The sequence below is a fragment of the Synchiropus splendidus genome, chromosome 15 (assembly GCF_027744825.2).
Source record: "Synchiropus splendidus isolate RoL2022-P1 chromosome 15, RoL_Sspl_1.0, whole genome shotgun sequence".
Taxonomy (NCBI): domain Eukaryota; kingdom Metazoa; phylum Chordata; class Actinopteri; order Syngnathiformes; family Callionymidae; genus Synchiropus; species Synchiropus splendidus.
The window spans coordinates 7,462,817-7,480,838 of record NC_071348.1 but is presented as its reverse complement, the minus strand read 5'-3'; the positions used below and the strand labels follow the sequence as shown (position 1 = coordinate 7,480,838).

At 42.2% G+C, this 18,022-nt stretch overlaps 1 protein-coding gene and 1 long non-coding RNA gene across 3 annotated transcripts; one reads left to right on the top strand and one right to left on the bottom strand.

The window, feature by feature from the left end:
- Window positions 1–7,299: 7,299 nt before the first annotated feature.
- Window positions 7,300–14,538, top strand: LOC128746583 (E3 ubiquitin-protein ligase pellino homolog 2). 2 transcript variants are annotated; one of them, XM_053843730.1, is made up of 7 exons: window positions 7,300–7,640; window positions 9,606–9,735; window positions 9,901–10,002; window positions 10,218–10,415; window positions 11,860–12,045; window positions 12,119–12,324; window positions 13,391–14,538. In XM_053843730.1, exons 1-7 carry the CDS (start codon window positions 7,561–7,563, stop codon window positions 13,773–13,775), a joined length of 1,287 nt encoding a protein of 428 aa, XP_053699705.1. In that variant the 5' UTR covers window positions 7,300–7,560; the 3' UTR covers window positions 13,776–14,538. The 2 variants fall into 2 exon arrangements, with proteins under 2 accessions (XP_053699705.1, XP_053699704.1); XM_053843729.1 differs by having other exon boundaries at window positions 9,606–9,741.
- Window positions 11,156–15,308, bottom strand: LOC128746584 (uncharacterized). Its single transcript, XR_008412562.1, has 3 exons — window positions 12,097–15,308; window positions 11,910–12,028; window positions 11,156–11,528 (listed from the first exon to the last, which is right to left on the bottom strand). It is a non-coding gene; the product is annotated as an uncharacterized LOC128746584 (long non-coding RNA).
- Window positions 15,309–18,022: the final 2,714 nt, after the last annotated feature.

Below are 18,022 nucleotides of genomic sequence, written 5' to 3'. Positions count from 1 at the left end.
TGCGGGTCTGTTTGTTTACTCAGGCTTTCCTTTTCCATTTTGATCACAGTTCTTCTTGGACATGACTGACTTTAGAGCGCTGTTCCCATGTGCACGAACGAAAGCCAACCTGTTGTCCAGGTCCAATAGTAGGGTTGCCTTTTCTCCAAAAACGCAGTCCATTGAGAGACCTTGAGGGGCCCATCAGGTTTGGTACAAATGCTTATTGGTCTCTAACTAATGTACAGTGGCTCATGAAGATACGGATTGTGTATTATTTGGGACAAAAATGCCTGTGATATTGACAATCCAAATGCAACATAAATCGACATACAATTCACACATCACAAATAGGTGCACGGTTGCCTCCACATGCTTGCTTAACAGATTCCTAAAGTTCTAAGGTCCTGTCACACTTGAGAGTGATATAACTGGCTTGCAGCTACGCCAGGAATTCAATATTGACAAACCTGTATTTGCCACTTCATATTCATATTTTCATTCAGGGATGTACATGACAGACCTAAAGCTCCAACTTCGAAAGACGTGGTTGTCACGGGGCTTGAGCGAACAGTTCCCCAAACCCAGCGTGTGTTGTGTAAGTAAACCAGTGGAGTATGTCGTACATCGCTGCTCCTCCAAAATCTGAGCGCAATTACAGTGAGCCTGAAGCTTTTGTTTGTGTGCAGATAGTAGGAGGGATGGATGCCGCTGCGACCCAGAAGGCAGCAGTGATTTGCTCTCATGTGAAATGAATGGACTGTGTGAAGATGTAATTGCATCCTCTGTCTCACTTAAAAGGTCAAAAGTCATGAGCAGTGTAGTCAAGGACAGGTAGAGGTGTATATTTAGAATAACCATTGTGGGCCCCGGTGAATAGAATTTCAATTCTAACATCCACTATTATCCTCACCACATGGCCACTTCACATTAGTGATTCACTCACCTTCACTCCCCTTCACCCCTAAATTTAGGTTTAAACTACTACTTTCACATGCAGCCATCTGATTTGAATAAAAAAAATACTGACACTGTAAGCACATTTTGCATCCAAACTCCTGCTGCTTAAGCGAATGATGAGGAGGAAGAGGACAATGCATTTTTTTATTTTCATGTATTTTTTTTTCTGTTGAGATTCTTTTAAGCAAACAATTTACTATTAAGTACTGTGATTTCTGGACTATAAAACGCTACTTTTTTGTCTGGGTCTGAACCCTGCAGCTTATACCAAGACGTGGCTAATATATGGACTTTTACAAGATTAAGAGTCTCATGCTGCCAAAATATTGAGCGTCGCCACAACAAACCGATGAAATTTTATTTATCTTAAATGGCTCATGGTTTGCAGCTCCGCCAACACAGCCGATCTCCTGGAGGACCAGAGATCAGAAGCAGCAGCCGAGACCGGCTGTGGTGTCACAACGTCAATAAAAGATGTGATGTGTTCATGATTCAAGTTCAGAACATTGCCGAGATTGTTTCATGAGTCAGTCTTGATGCTGGACCCTGTTTTCAAATCTAGTTTAGGAGTGATCCTCATGTAAGCTGGGTGCACCACTGACCTTTCTTCTGCGCAAAGATCACCACTGCACCCGTGACTTATAGTGTGGCTTATGCATATACAAGATCTATTTTTCCTCTTCTATTTATTTTACTTTATTTTTTTGCAGTAGAGAACAGAAGAAACCTGGCTGATGAGGTCCACCCGGAAGTAGGAGGAGGTCCTGGGGCAGACCTTGAGCATGCTGGATTGTTAATGTCCCTCTTGTCTTGACATTACAATAACAAGTATAGTGAGGGGTGTAAAACAGGGCTCAGAAAAAAAAGAAATCAGGTGTGTATATTTGTGTCTGAATATGAGACACCCAAGGGGCCTTTCTTTCCCTGCCGTATCTTCGACTCTAGGCTATCAAGCTGGAGATTAACAAATAAAGAACTTTCGAAACTGTAAAAGTGCTGCGCACCGAGATAAGATTCTGTCTGTGGAAACTGGTTGAAACCGGCTCTTTCTGCCGTCAAGGTTGCTGACCCCTGTGTTCGATGATTTATGAGATAACCATGCAGTTTCTGATGATCTCAAGAAGAGATAAACATTGAGAAAAAAATATTTTACATGACTAAACCTTCAAGTTTGAAACAGGAAGTGGCATTTTCTGCAACCTCCCTCTCACTGCAGAACATTAAAGTCATGTTAAAAGGCAGTGAAATAATAGCAGTTTAACTATTGTTGTTGTGTGTGGAGGTGTACTGTAACCACTAAAGGTTTTTCGGTGGCATTTCTACACCAGCGATTATGAAACAATCAACAAGTATCACGGTGCCTCTGCACATTCTTTCGAAGCTGAGATAATGAAACCTCTGCACGCGGGTCAAAGGCTGCCACACACACGGTGTGTAATTATTAATAGGTGCGCTGCTCTGCACTGAACAGGGAGCCAATTACTCTAAATGTCACTCTTGTGTTTCAGCCAAACTAACACAGCGCTCCGAACAACTTTCATCCCTAAATAACACATTTCAAGCCAAAAATAACACGTCGTTCTTCCTAATGACACTTCAGCAGCTGGGAGTGGTAGATCAGGTTAGCAGCAGGTGCCAAGGCAGAGAGCATGGATTTTTGGAAAGAAGAGGCTCACTAGTGCGTGTTTACAGAGATGAAGAGCGGTTTCAGTTCCCATGCTGGCACAGTGTTTCCTGTTTCTATGATTATGGTTTGACTTCAGCTTGAAGCTCCTTGTGTATTTAGTTTGGCTGATAAAAAGTGTGGGAGACAGCTGTGAGGGATGTGGAGAGAAGGCAAAAGCATGATCAAAGATCCAACAGTAAAAATATAAAATAGTAAATCCCACAGAATTATGCTCTGTATAAATAGAGATTTATTTATCGTTCTTTGTCCCATCTTAATGCTTCCTGTAAGTAAAAGTTGTGTCACTTTTTGAAGTCAAATTCCTCGATTGAGTGGCCCAAAAGTAGGTTGCTTGGGACATGTCAGTGGGAGTGCACCTCTGGTCTAAATGTGACCTGTCACATGATGTTTTTATTCCAGGCCTGGACACCATAAGATGCTCACATGCTGTGTGACCAATTAGCACTCCAGTTAGTGATGACATTGTTCCCGAGTGGTTGGTCATCATGAAGAAAAAACACACACCAAATTTGTATTTGTGGATGGAATTTAATTCATTGTCAATAAAAAAATGACACACACTGCAGTCATGGTTTTAATTTATTGTCATTTTTAGAAAGAGATTTTTTAGTTTTATCTTTCAAGCTTGACAAATATGATTACTTTGTATTTATAATGTTTATATTTTAGCATTTGATGTTGATGCTGCAAATGCTTTCTATTTATGTTAAAAGTAAGTGGATTTTCTCCACTATAATTTCCTCTTTCAGCGAACATCAAGTGGTTAGAATTTCTTTGTTTCATATTTCTAATATCACAACAACAAACGGCATTTTCAAGTCCCCACTATGAACTCCTTCACCTCACTTTTGCTCGACTCATACATTAGTGACGAGTCCATTACCAGGGCAGTCAAAGAAAATGGAAGTTGGCTTCTGGTTACTCACTGCAATTCCGTTCCTTTGTTTTCTCTTGTTTCTATGGCGATGCTGACGAAGACAGCGGGCTGACTTTTAAATTGCAAAACGCTGAGATGCAATTGCCATTGTTTATAAGGCAAGGACTGCCTGGAAAGTTATGAAAGCTATTAAATGTCATAGTCATCATCACCATCGAGTAATTTCAACATTCTGTGTTATTACATGACTTGGCACAGACACCTGGGGTTCCTTTACTTGAAGCAGGCTGCACCTCATGGACCACATGCTGCCCTTTGACCTTATTTATTTGGCCCTCAAGAGATCATGAAAACCAATTATGTAGACTACTTAAAAATAAATAAATAAATTGCTTGGTTGTTCGACTCCAAAGTGTAAAAGCTCATTGTTTTAGAGCTATTTTTGTGGCATTTTAAGAAATCCATTTTGTCCTTGTAATTTGACTGTATATTTCTTCTGCACATTCCCTCCAATTTAAGGGTCATTTTCATTGTCCTGTCTTTCTTATGGCTCAACAACCCCACATAACAGTGTAACATGCTCTGTTGCACTAACTTTCTCCACTCACAAGCTTGTACATCGACCTATCTTTTTAGAAAGTGGTCTACTGATGGATATAAACCCAAAGATGGAACCCAGAAGAATATGTTGTTTTCATATCGATAAGGAGGTGAAACTGAAGCAGGTGATTCATTCTGAATTAATTCTATTTTAAGGAATGTTATTGGAACAACATGATGGTTATGTGACAATAGGGCTTGCCCACACTGTTTACAATTCAAAATAGTTAGCCAACGAGCCACACACTTGACTGGAGAAAACTTGTTTTAATCCCAAAACTATCAATACAAAAAAGTGTAGTCCTCAAACATCAAAACTGTTAGCAGAATGGGGTGTGCAAATCTAGCGCCCTCATGCCGCCACAGACCTCACGCTTGCTCAACTCACTATAATTTGTCTGGCTTGTGATGGCACCAGACAGCCTGTAACATCTGTCATGTTCAATTTGTTTCGTTACAACCGTGACTCCATATTAGCCTGACTGGTGGTTACACTCACAGCCTCTTCCTTCTCAAGACTGAAGTCAGGGAGAGAACGACACAGGTGGCGACCGCAGCAGTGACAAGCTCAACCTGTTTTTGACCACAATTTGAACACAGGAATTCACACATCTGAAGAGAGTTACAGGGTAACACTGAGAAATTCATTGTTTTAACATGTTATTGAAAGCAGAATAGCATATGCAATATAGTAAAACGGTGACAATTTATCGCTCAAACGCTGTTGACAAATTAAATTGCTTGTCACTTGATGTTGCCAACTACTGTCAGATCTGATTGAGGATCCTATGACCTTTTTCAATGCGACCATTGTGCTTCCAGACCACAAGAGGATTTAAATAAATACTTATTTAAAGGAGGAGATTAAACCTCAGTTAAATGAAAGTAAAATTTCAGTGATAGGAAGCTAGTTATTACAGGGGTTATAACTTGTTAGACCAAACCAGAGTAGAGGTGTACCGATGATTTATATCGGCTCTATTGCGTCTGAGAGGAAGCCTCCCTAATTCAAAGCTATTGCTAGGTGTAATAAGAAACCTTACTTTGGCTGCAGACCTTGAAAAACCTGACGTTGTAGCTCAGCTATTATATTCTTAAGTGTCGCATACATTCATTAAACAAAAAAATAAAATTAAAATTAATGTATAGATAGATAGATAGATAGACTTCTTATAAAGCGTACTCCACTGACAGTAACTGAGTCTAAAGCACACTATCAGCTCCAGAACAAACAAGCTGTTTACTGACTGTGGAGTCACTCTCATTGCTCAAGGACAAACACACTTTTTCCATTTAAAGTTAAAGTTGTCTACAAAGAGACAGCAACAGTAAAATGAGACACAAATGTTGGGGGAGAGGTGGAAGAACAGAAAAAGTCTGTGCAGAGGGTGTGACCTCAATCCCACAGCGGGAATGACAAAATCTAAGAGCTGGTTCATCCAGTTTCAGCTTGTGCTTCATGCTGCAAGTATGCCGAACGTTGAGCTCGAGTAACACAAATTGAAACTTCCTCTATATGTGTAACACCAATAATGACTCAGCACACAACTGGCCCAAAAGCCTTCTTCCTGTGCTGTAGGCTTTCATTCATATGCGCTGGGTGTGGCTGTTTAGTTGTGTTTGAACACAACTACACAACACATCAGTCATTATGAGTCACCACACTTTTGTCTGGGAAGTTTCAGGACTTCACCGTTTACTACTAGCAAGGCCTGAACTGAACCTTTCGCTGCTGCTATAGTATTTAAGCGATTCAACTTTACTGACTTTGATGACATCTGATGGCTTTTACGACACAGCATTGTGAAAGAGCCCTACACAGTATCTGAACTTTATATCCTAAATGCAGGCCCCTACATGTTGAACACCGCTCTGCAAGAGCACTGGGCTCATAGATGAAGACATCCAAGCTATTGTTGGGATTAGATTCTGGTAATGACACTCTGGGCTGGGTCCAAAAAGCCTGTAGCATTGACTGGGCTTTCTGTGTCATCAAGTAACAAAGAGGGACTGGCACGCTGAGGAAAATAGGACCAGTCTGTAACCATACCAAAATGTCTAGCTCATTCATGATCGTCTAAATTCTAGTCTCAATGGACATTCATGGAAAGGGCTGTATTAGTAAGAGGTTTATGGGACTATAACAAACCATCAGAGAACAGGTCGGAACAAGGCTTACCACTAAACGGACTAGTTTTGGCTTGAAATGTTTGCTTAAGTTGGACGTATGAAAATGTCAGCAGACTTCTTGTTGGACAATAACAACTTTCCACCCACTTCATGAGACTGAAATGTCATGAAGAAGATACTGTAGATCATGTGCACTTCCATCTTCAACTGTCACATACTATGTGACATACTGGCCTCAAAAACTACTTATGATTCATAGAATTACTTCATCTATTTCCTACTCCTTTTTTAAAAAGACATTTTCAAATCGGGTTTAAGCCATTTTAAATTGTAATTCAGATTAAATAGCTATGATTTACTGCACCCCATTCTTAGCCTTCTCTCCTAACTGCATGTGTCTGTCTTTGTGTAGGTGTGCAGTTGTTTGGAGTAACTGATGGGCACTGCCCTCATGTGGTCACGGACTGTTGAGTAGTACCTTATATGAAAATGTTAGCATGACGGGATCCCTGTTGCAAAAATACTTCTTCAGATTTCAAGTCTCCTTTTGCGCGCAAAGTAGAAAAAAACTGCATGTTGTCTGGGTCGCAGTGGTGACCCACATCCCAGTATTAGCCCACACCCCCGCAACTAATTCCCAACTCACTGCATCCGTCTCGCTGCACACAGAACCACCTGATCAAAGGAAAACGTTCTTGCTAGAAAAAACAAAATGGATATGATGGAAAATAATGCGTCGCCCATCCGCATGTGTTTCGATGGGAATACAAACGCCTCGTTTTATTCAATCAGTGGGAGCCAGCGTTTCATCGGTGCTCTACCAATATCCATTTCAGAAAGGGGGGGCGTTTTCATAGTACGTAAAAGATATGCATTGATATCATCGAGTTAACCTTGGTGCAACATTTCTACTCCGCAATATAATATTGTTTTAAATGGTCCTTGTTCTCACACGTTTTCTTGAAACGACTATACGTCCATATATTCGAGGACACTCTTTACACGACCCCCGCATCACACAACATGGTGCGCCCCACTCCCTTCCGTTAGCCGTTGTTGTAGTCTATGCTACTGAACGGATTTACCCCGATACAAACTAGCCACACACAGTGATTTAACCCAAGGAAAAAAATGCCTATTCGTGGGACTAAAACCTCAAAAGAAGCGCTAAGACATCTGGATAAACTTTGTGGAGCCCAGGCTGAACTTTAATTCACGACAAACCAAATAAGTTACTCACAGTTTGGGGTTCTTAGCATTGTTCAAGAATACCTCTACTACTGCCGTTGGAAGCGTCGGTTTTCTTCTCCTGGACCAGTCCAGTCTGATGAATTCGCCGAAAAAAGACGGAGACGATGATGTGCCGGTTAAAGACTCGATAAAATACGGCGAATTGGTCATTTTGGGGTACGTATGTGACATTGTGAACCGACATTACAAACGGTGTGTGATGGAGATGCGATCCAGCTGCGCGTGAACGTGTCTGACTCATTAATGTTCACGTTTGTTGCAAAAATAACGACCGTTTTCATTGCATTTCGTCCCAAATATGCGTATGTTTTACGCCAATTGTGTACTGGCATCGTTCCTACTACAAGTCTAATGCTTCGTAGTATTTTAATAGACTAACTTTGGCGGATGACGAAACACGCTATTTCACGGGAATGTCGTACGATTCCATCAGCATCAATCTGGATGTTGTCCGTGTGGATGTTTAAAATCTACTACGATGATGCCGAGCCACTTTCACTCAATGGTAGTAAGCGCTGGCTGGGACTGAAAATCCCAATGATGTCATACTATACCAGATACAGGAGAGCTAAAAGTAGCACCAGTGGTGATGATCTAATGCTTTCCAAAACATGCTGTTTTGCAGCGAATGCATGCCGTCAGCTGATGAATTGTGCATTGGAAAAAAAAACACCGACCACCCATGACAGGAAATAGGGAGGAGAGACACAGAAGACAGGATGTGTTCATGACAGCCACCAGCCTCCACCACTGCAGCTTCATACTGTGCAGAGAATATCACAACACACACAGTCATATCAAAGCTTCCACAGGCCTCCCTTTTGCCTGGCTTCCTGTGTATGCCAAAGATAACTGACCTAATGGCCTATCTCTTCCCCTCTGGCTGAACATGGAGCGTGGAGGTTGGAGTTTGTCTGCATCAGAATACTGATTAGTCGGCCTCCTCTGCTTTGAACAGAGCGACCCTTGACATCATCAGACCAGACAACTGTCTGGTTTGTGACAAGATTCTTTTTTGACAAAAGTGACAGAGCAATTGGGGTTATAAAAAGTCTTTAAATTTGCAGAAATCTGTACCCCTGTGTATAGGGTGTACTTTATATCAAGGGTATTAATACTCCTGTGCATCTGGCAACTGTCAAGATCACATGCTTTGAGGGCTTGATTCTTACTTCTGTGCAGGCCATGTGATCATTGCACAGTGCCTGCCTCTGCTCATTACCTTAGATACCGTAGACACATTTCTCCACACCCTCTCGACTCCTCATACAATTCCTCCACTGTCCTCTTTATTTACCTCCCTTTCACATTTTTATCACATTCCACAGTCGCTCACATGCCGCCCATTGTTTTGCTGAGTTGTGGCTTTTACAGAGGAAGGCCTCCTTGGTGACTTGGCCTCAGCTAAAATAAACCTTGTGTCGGGGGGCAGAAGGAGTGAATATTTTATGTCCTTCTGTGATGAACATACATGACGTCGAGCCTATTGGGCTGGTGAGGCCACATTTAGTGATAAGATTTATGGTTCACTGGTCTCACTTCCACCTCCTAGTTTCCTCATTTCATAACTTCAAATCTTAACAGCAGTTTCTCTCTGTTCCCTTACTGGCAACTTCCCCTCAGTCATAAGCCGACTCTCACGCCAACCAGCGAGATGTCATCAGAACCTCAACATTTGTGACTTGACAAATAAGATATTTAATAGAAGCCCTATAAATACTATATATAATAGTTGAGCAGCCAGTCTTTAGCCAGACTGACTTAAAGGAAAAAGGTTCATCTGTGATGTCTGTGTACGTGCCATTCAGCTCGCTCATCTGTCTCTCAACACTGCCAGTTCAGACTTTATTTTGTGTTACTGTTTTTCAAAAATGAAAGTCATTTGACTTGATGTAGTCACTATTTCTTCTGAGGAAAATGTTAGCTCCTCCTGTAAATTTCCTTGGAAAATGTTTCATCCCTGAGACATGTTGTTTCAAGAGTTCCTCCAAAGGATGTCTTCTAAAGTGGGTCAGTAATTTTGTTTGCACATAACATCACCTGAACAGGCTTGTCTGTTTCCAATGTCAGACACAAATGTGTCGTCTGATCCCGTTTAAGCTGTGGCTTTCTTTTTTCTAGGTACAATGGTTCTCTTCCCAGTGGAGACCGGGGCCGCAGGAAGAGCCGCTTCGCTTTGTACAGAAGGGCGAAGGCCAATGGCGTCAAGCCCAGCGCTGTGCACATCCTCAACACACCCCAAGACAGCAAGGTACATGTGAGTGGGTTAATGTTCTTCCTTCCTGTAACTCCCTGAGGCCATGCAGTTTGAAGGAGTGTGTGTGCTGTTTACATTTCTCATCGACCTTCTTTAGAAGCCTTTTGCAAATAAAAAGAAAAGCTTTTATGGTGATTAATATATATTTTCCCAATTCAGGCTGTTCACAGCAGGGGGCAGCACAGCATCTCTTTCACTCTGTCCCGGAACCAAACGGTGGTGGTGGAGTATTGCCACGATAACAACACAGATATGTTCCAGGTAACCCGTCATGATAGTTCAACCCTTTCTTGAAAGCTGACATGGGATTTCTAATTTTGGAAACAAGTATGATGAAGTGTGTCCTAAAATACTCCAGTTATGTAACGCCATTAAAATATTTCTCTGCTGATGTGTTGTCTCAGGTCAGTAGTAGCCAGTCAGTTCTGAAGACAGTCTTAAAGACATATTGGGTTTCACCTGTCGTTTCTGTCCAGATTGGCCGCTCCACTGAAAGTCCCATCGACTTTGTGGTGACAGACACCTCTGGGGGCGGCAAGGAGGGCGAGGACCCCTCCATCGCTCCCAGCACCATCTCACGGTTTGCCTGCCGAGTCGTGTGTGAGCGTCACCCACCATATACCGCACGCATCTATGCTGCCGGCTTCGACTCCTCCAAAAATATCTTTCTCGGGGTGAGTAGCAGGGAACCCTAACTACCTACTTTGCCTGATCATTCAAGTTTATAGAGTAAAAACACAAGGCCATGGTTTAACAAAAGGTGTTCCTTTTTATCCTTTCGCTGCTGAAGAAAAAACTGGGTGTGCTTTGAAAATGTTTTTGTGACGCCACATACTGACCTGTTACAGAGATACCAATATCAGAGTGTGGAACACTCCACTGTGTAACACCCTAGGCTGCTGTTGGTTCAGTGCCCTTAACAAGGGCACCTTGGCAGTGCCCATGAGGTAATCTGGCCTCTCTCCAGATCCCAGTGCACAATCCAATTTCTGGTCCACATGGGATGGATACAGTCTGTGTTCCGATGTATGACTGAATGAATGGTTCACCACCTTCTAACCCATTGGCGCTGTTTAAGTTCAAGATGATCCCTAACAATTGTCTTGTGACTTGTGGAAAATATATGAAGCAGAACGGTCATAATTGAAAACCATAGATGAAGTCTGATTGAACTTTGTATGAACGTAAAAATATAAGATGTCAATCATCATCTGTGTTACTAGGGAACTGCAGGACACTGTCACTCAATCATAGTTTAATGGTATAAGAATATTTGCCACAACAAGTCACATTTTTCGATTAGAATGAATTTGGTATATTAGTGAAACTAATGATGGACCCATACATACATTTGACAAATTATTGTTTATTTTGCATCATTTGACAATAGCACAATAAATCACAATGGTGGCTATATTCAAGTTTTTATATCACCTTATTTAAACTAAAGCTCTTTTAATGTCTTGAAAATATTTGCATAAGAATTTCAACTTTATAAGAATTTCAAGTACATTCAGAGTAGTAGAAACCCTGGTCATTGTGTTGCGAAAAACCTCCCTGAACAAAAGCAAACAGATGCTTTTGTTTGCTTTTGTTCAGGGATTCCTCCATGTTTGTTGTTGTTGTTATCATCCTAGCTGCGACATATCTGCGATCACACACACAGGATAATGAATGGCTGAATGGACACATTTCTTTGTCAAGTTTTAACAAACCACAAATTCAATGATTTGCAGCAGACTTTTCTTCAACTCGTTTCTCTTCCTACTGGCAAACAGGTGACTGCACTGCAAAAGTCAGAGCGATAGTCTGTTTTTTGGGGTTTTTTTGTAAATGGGATACCATCATAATATGTTGCTGCACCAAAAGTGTGAAGATCTGGACTGACAAGCCTATTTTCTATATTTGGGTTGCAATGAATTGCATTTACTTGAAAAAGCATTGCAGTCACCGTCCTATGATAGATGCGCTGTTAATGCAACTAATTTTTCAAAAGATTTCATTTCCTAAGATAGACAATTTCCACCAGATGTTGCTCCATTTATTTATTCATATACTGATACAGCCTTAGTCTTCTTTGTCATCTCTCAAAGTGAGTGAATAAACGTGTGTCTGCAGGAAAAAGCTACCAAATGGAAAAATCCAGATGGCCACATGGATGGTCTCACCACAAATGGAGTCCTGGTGATGCACCCAGAAGGCTTCCCTGAGAACCCCCGGCAGGGTCTGTGGAGGGAGATCTCGGTCTGTGGGGATGTCTACGCCCTGCGGGAGACTCGCTCGGGTCCTAGCAGGGGAAAACTTGTGAGTGGAAACAGACGGTACTCAGTTGTTATTGTTGTTTTGACTGCTCACCTGTGTTTGTTTTGTGCTGTAGGCTGAAGGAGAGAGCAGCGCACTGCAGGACGGCTCTCTGGTGGATCTGTGCGGCGCCACTTTGCTTTGGCGCACCGGTGAGGGCCTGATGCGCGCCCCCACCTTGCGTCACCTCGAAGCGCTTCGGCAGGAACTCAACGCTTCTCGCCCTCAGTGTCCCGTCGGCCTCAGCACACTGGCCTTCCCTAGTTTGCCACGTAGCCACAGGTGAGGCCCAACAACAGGTCGGATGTCAGTTACCTTTAAATCAACTGCCATGTTTGGGAGTTTTCCTTTTAAGAATAGAAGTGGCTAGAAAGTCGTCAATAGAAAGTGTGTCTCCCTAGGGGGCGCCAGAGGGCTCGAGAACGAAAATCTTCAAAAAACGTCTTGGGTGTTCAAAAACACACAGTGGTGATAGAGCAGGTGTGGCCAACCAGTCAGAGGCTAAGAGCCACTGTGTTTCTGAAAGGAGCCACATCCTACAAATATGTAAGACCTGAACAGCTGGTCATGTGACTTAGCGGCAGTATAGCGGTTGAAGCACATCCCTGTGTGTCACAAGGTTCTGGTTCGCATCTGGCGTATGTCTCTTGTGCATGCATTTTTCAAATTTCAAATTCATACATTTTACCGTGATCCTCCTTGGAATATCTAGCGGTGTAGCTAGAAATGTGTGTGCCATTTATTTTACTTATATATTTTTTACGTGGCTCATGCCCTGGTCTGTGTGTGTGAGGGACGCTGCAGACTGGAGTGTCTCATCTTCACTCCAGTGAATTAAACAGACTTCGAAGATCAACAATGAACAGCAGGTGAAACACATGTTTAGTTCAGGGATTGACAAAGTGAAATGTGGAACTAGGTCATGTAAATCGTGGATGTGATGGCGCTCCTCTTCAGCGGCACTGAACGTGCTCCTAGCACCCCCTCCCCACCTGCTTAGAGCACGTGCGGCGAGGTTTATTGTTCATATTTCAAAGTTAAACGCAAGTCAAAGCCTTTGAACAATATTTTGGCATTTTGCCGGAATAGTTCTTACTTTTTCGTCTTATTTCCTGTATAAACGATCATCTCAACAGCAACTTGACCAAAATAGCAGCCAGTTCGGCAGCTCGCAAAATGAGCCGCATGAGACTGGGGAAAGACCCGCATGCGGCTCGGGAGCCGCGGATTGGCCAGGTCTGTGATAGAGGTTATCTTCCCATTTGAGTTATGTGAATACATTTATAGTCTGTTTCTCAACCTCTTGATCTGTGACTTGGTGATCTTAGCTTTGGATGTGTCCTTTTAGTCTCGAAGAGCGACAGCCCTGGGTCTACCTCACCTGTGGCCACGTCCACGGACGGCACGACTGGGGTCAGAGATCCGAAGGAGTGGAGGAGCCGGGAGACAGCGAGGGCTCCACCACTCGCCGAGAATGTCCCCTCTGCAGAAGCGTGGGTCCCTACGTGCCTCTGTGGTTAGGCTGCGAGCCGGCCGTGTACGTAGACGCCGGCGCTCCCACTCACGCTTTCGTGCCGTGCGGCCACGTCTGCTCCGAGAAAACAGTCAGGTACTGGGCCGAGACCCCGCTGCCTCACGGGACACACGCCTTCAGACCAGTGTGCCCATTCTGCTCCACCGCACTCAGCACCCCAGGCTGGACACGACTCATTTTTCAGGGTCCCATTGACTAGTTTTCACAACACAACAACCACTTCCACACTTTCTGAAAGAAGCCCGAGCTGCACTCAGGTGGCAAATAATGATTTATATATTTGAGTTTTAACCAGTCGCTGGGTACAGCTCGCGGCACTGAAGTCCTGCCCTTATTTTCACTTCTGAGCTTGGTGGTTGGATAAGGTTCTGATGAGGTTCAAAATAAAGATTTTATTTTGAACCTCCTGAAACACAATGGTTTGTTCTTTATCAGACTTTGCCTCATAGTTTACCATCCCGACTTGAAAATGTAGCTGTTTTAATGCAGATTTATGTTCCACGCACCATTTTAAGATTGCATTTTTAACCTCAGATCCCTCTCCAACCGTGAAGCAGAATTTAAATAAGGGCTTGGAATTATCTCGGGTAAAAGTCACCTCATGTAACTCCAGTAAGCAATAATCACTCTCATATATAAGCTGTGTTCTGTGCATTAATTTGCAGAGTTCTGGGGACGGTTGTCTCAAACAGTGGTGTGTTCGACTCTTGACCTTTCCTTTTCCAAACGATGCAAGCGATTTTAAAATGTCTAACCAAAGCTGATGCTTTATAACCTCCAAAAACAAGAGGAGTCCGTAGTAGATGTATACATGGACTGACTTGAACACACTTCTGATTGTCGAATCCTGGTCAACAGGGTCTGGTGGCGATTAAAAACAAAAGGTTTGATCTCGCTTAACCTCAAATGATAACCTTGTTTAAGTCTTAAAGAAACTATTTTGTAAAGAACTGTGGGGTGGGAGGGGGGTAGGGGTGGGTTCTTTGCGTTTTCAGTGTTAAAAACAAAACTATTTTTCTAACTATTATCAGTTTAGTCTGTGTAAGCAAGTGCTGTGTGATTTTTTTTTTTTTTTTTGGAATACCCACGTGTGGTAGATGTCGGAGAGCTTGTGAGTGAGAAAACATTGCCAACACTGTGTCCACCACACAAACCCTCTGCTACCATGAGAGCATTGCCCAGACAATGAATGTAGCCAACTAAGGCTATATGCTAGCCTTCCCTGGTGCTCAATATTGAATGGTCTATATTGTGATACTATTTTTGTAACCGAGTATAATAGTGTAGCTTGGTGACCGCTCTCTCAAAGTCTGTGATTGCAATACTAGCCTCAAGTATGGAAGATGTTGAATTGATAACCACACACTTACACAACAAAATTGTCTGGCTTGCATGAAACTACACACAGTCTGTAGACAACACTCAAACACTTACTCGATTTTTGCACGGTGGATTGCCAACATGTTGTTCATGCCGTGTGTTTGATGAACAATATGTCTTCCTTTCTTTTCTCGGACCTCTCGCGACCGTGTGTGGGAAAAAAAAAAAAAACAAAGGAGTCGAGCCTAAAAAAATATTCCTTATACTTGATAGATGTGTGATGTTTTTACTGAGAGTCGAACTCTGTACTACTATGCTAATGTTTGCCTCAGACTCACTGCAAACTTTTGAGTATGCGCAGGTCATGCTGGGTCGAAGTGGAAGAGAAAGGGAAGCGTGTGCCGTAGTTCACCACTAGATGGCACACTGTAATAAGCGATCAACTGTGAAGCGCTTAAATGGAATTTTTTTTTCCCCTAGTGGCGTATGTTGAGCATCACAATTGGCTTTAAGTCGTAGCACTATAAAGTCGTCTTTCTTCAATCAACTCTCACTATTTAGCTCTTTAAAAAGTGTTTTTAAAAGCAGGTTTGGTATTAATGTCTCTATATCTCCAATTACATCTGACGTCACCGTTTTCGAGTTAGAAATGCTTAAGCTTAACGTGTAAGGAAAGTGCTCTATTGTAAAATTGGTGACTCGACTTCAATATTTCTCCTCGATGTTTTAATGTGTGTGATCTTGAAGCGTGATCTCGGTTCTTTGTTATGAATCGAAAATGGAGTTTAAACAGTTGGAACAGTTAAATCGGTATATTAATGAAGCAATTTGTAAAAAGCCTGGAGTCTACTATGTTACGATAACATATAAAAATGCATTCATGTGCGATTGGTGTGTCACAGGTGCAGCGTGTGATTTTTTTTTAAAAGGTTCCGTTGATGAGAGATCTGACTACATGGTGGCTCTGATGGATGTTTTCACAACACAGCGATCTGTGAAAGGGGCTGGAAAGCACCTGCCCTTTCACTTTGCACGCCAAATCCCCCAGTTACTGTAACGCCATTGGCATGTGGATGGAGGAAAAGTTGCAGCACCCTTTCAGCTTTTGAATTCTCTTGCTCCATTTTATTTTAAATTCATCATGTATATGTTTTTGTTTGTTTTGTTTTGTGTAGATCTAGCATTTATGAATTTATTTTTAGTCACTTGAGGTTAGTGTAGTGCCACCAACATGACACTCTTGCCAGCTTTCATATCTGCAGACAGTTTAGTCTCCTCTTTAACTCATCTTTTTCAGTGGGTTAGTAGACTATTTACACTTCAGAGTAATAGACCTCACCGACTCTAATGCATTCCTTTATAAACATTAATGTCATGTACAGCAGTTTTGTATTGCTTTCTACCATATTCTGTAATCGTATGGTGCACAGACAATCGCTATACACATGTCAATAAACCTGTTAAAATACAAACTGTTTTTTTTTTTTTACTTCCTGTTTGGTTTGCTGTTTCCCCATATTATAGTTTATTTTAAAGTTAACAGTTTTATAGACCTGTATAATCTTTGCAATACAGGTGATATCATTGAGCATTGTTTTATTCAGAAGAACATGTATATCTAAGCTGGGTATTGATGGAATTTATCTTGTTTTTCGTTTTCACTGCGAATTTCTCTTTTATATGCCTCTAATTGTAGCATTTTAAGCGTCTATGATAGTTTGTTTTAACGCGGTTCTCATGGCCAAGTGTTGCTACGGCCACTAGAGGACGCTCTTGAACTGAGTCTTTCATGTGGTTGCTCCAACTTGCATCATTTCTTCCAAACAACCACCATGTCAATGAGAGTCTGGCATTCACTTCAGTCCACAAATGCGCCGTGTTAAACTGAAAACATTAACTGAGTGCCTGAAAAGATGATGTTGGTCCTCGCGCTGGGAACTGCAGCTGTCAGGAGTGCTGACTGAGAGCGGAAGTTTAGTGAGCAGAGCGAAAGTGTGGTGCCTTTTTTTCCCCTTCTCTGATGGAGAGGGGGGGAGACTCTTCCTTTCAAAGATTACGAAGCCTATTTCATGGGTATCTCGGTGCCACACAACATTTAATCTGTTTCCGAGTATGAGAGGAAGAGGAAATCCAAAAACCTGCTGAGACTCCACACATCATGTGAGCAAAGTTAATTATGGTGCATTTAAAAGGTGCTTTCAACTTTTGAAGTCAGTGAATAATGTTTATTTGTTTGAATTTGACTGAAGAAAATTGTCAACAAATGAATGATAAAGTCAATGGTCATGAATGGAATATACAGGCTCCCCTTTCACTCCACTGTGGCCTGTGAAGGATGTGTGTCGTGTTCATGATCAGCATTTGTGCACGAGGAAGCGCAGCTGACCATCCTCCGCTATCAAACGCACTGCAGGCCTGTAAGCATCAGAGGTTTCCTTTCAAATAAAACCTGATGAATCATAATTTCTATAAAATTATTTTAATTGATGCCTCTTTTGGCAGCAGATTTTGCTGAGGATGCTCTGTTTACTGTGTGCTGCCAAGATCTGCTGTGATCTTACACATACTTAAGTAATAACATCAACTACTGTACTGAATTCTGGAGGAATTCTGTTTTGAACACTGTTTTGTTTTTGCCGTCTATACTGCATGTCATTGTGTGAGTGAATTCAGATCAGGCTGCAGCAGATCACTGCACAGCATCCACATTGTTGACTGTTGTGTTTCCCAGGTTGCAGTTCAGTCCTGTTTTCCTGCTTCTTTTTGCATTAAATGCCACTCTGCTTCTTCACCTGCCCAAGCTTTAATTCACCTTCAGTTTTGTCATTGTCTTGATTCAAAATCCCTAAATACACTTGTTCATTGAGGCATGCAGTTTGGACACTGCTCATGTATCAGTGTCATAAAAGTCTTTGAAATGTGTGTAATGCTGAGCAGTGCAAAGCACATTCTTCCGTTTGACGCTTCTTACTAGGTCATGTTGTGTTTTTGATGGTGTTTCTGTCTCGCCATCCATCTGTCTGTTGGCAGTATAACTCCAAAGACCAGGCTAACTACCATATGATACATGAGGGGCTCCAGAAAAATCCTAGCAAAATGGTCTGGCACTCTGTATGATACTGCCTA

Bases quoted from the DNA above. Each gene is read 5' to 3' on its own strand.
- LOC128746583 (XM_053843729.1), top strand. From the start codon at position 7,561: ATGAATTCGCCGAAAAAAGACGGAGACGATGATGTGCCGGTTAAAGAC. The intron at 7,641-9,605 runs GTACGTATGTGA...TCTTTTTTCTAG, and splicing joins GGCGAATTGGTCATTTTGGG to GTACAATGGTTCTCTTCCCA. The intron at 9,742-9,900 runs GTGAGTGGGTTA...TTCCCAATTCAG, and splicing joins CCCAAGACAGCAAGGTACAT to GCTGTTCACAGCAGGGGGCA.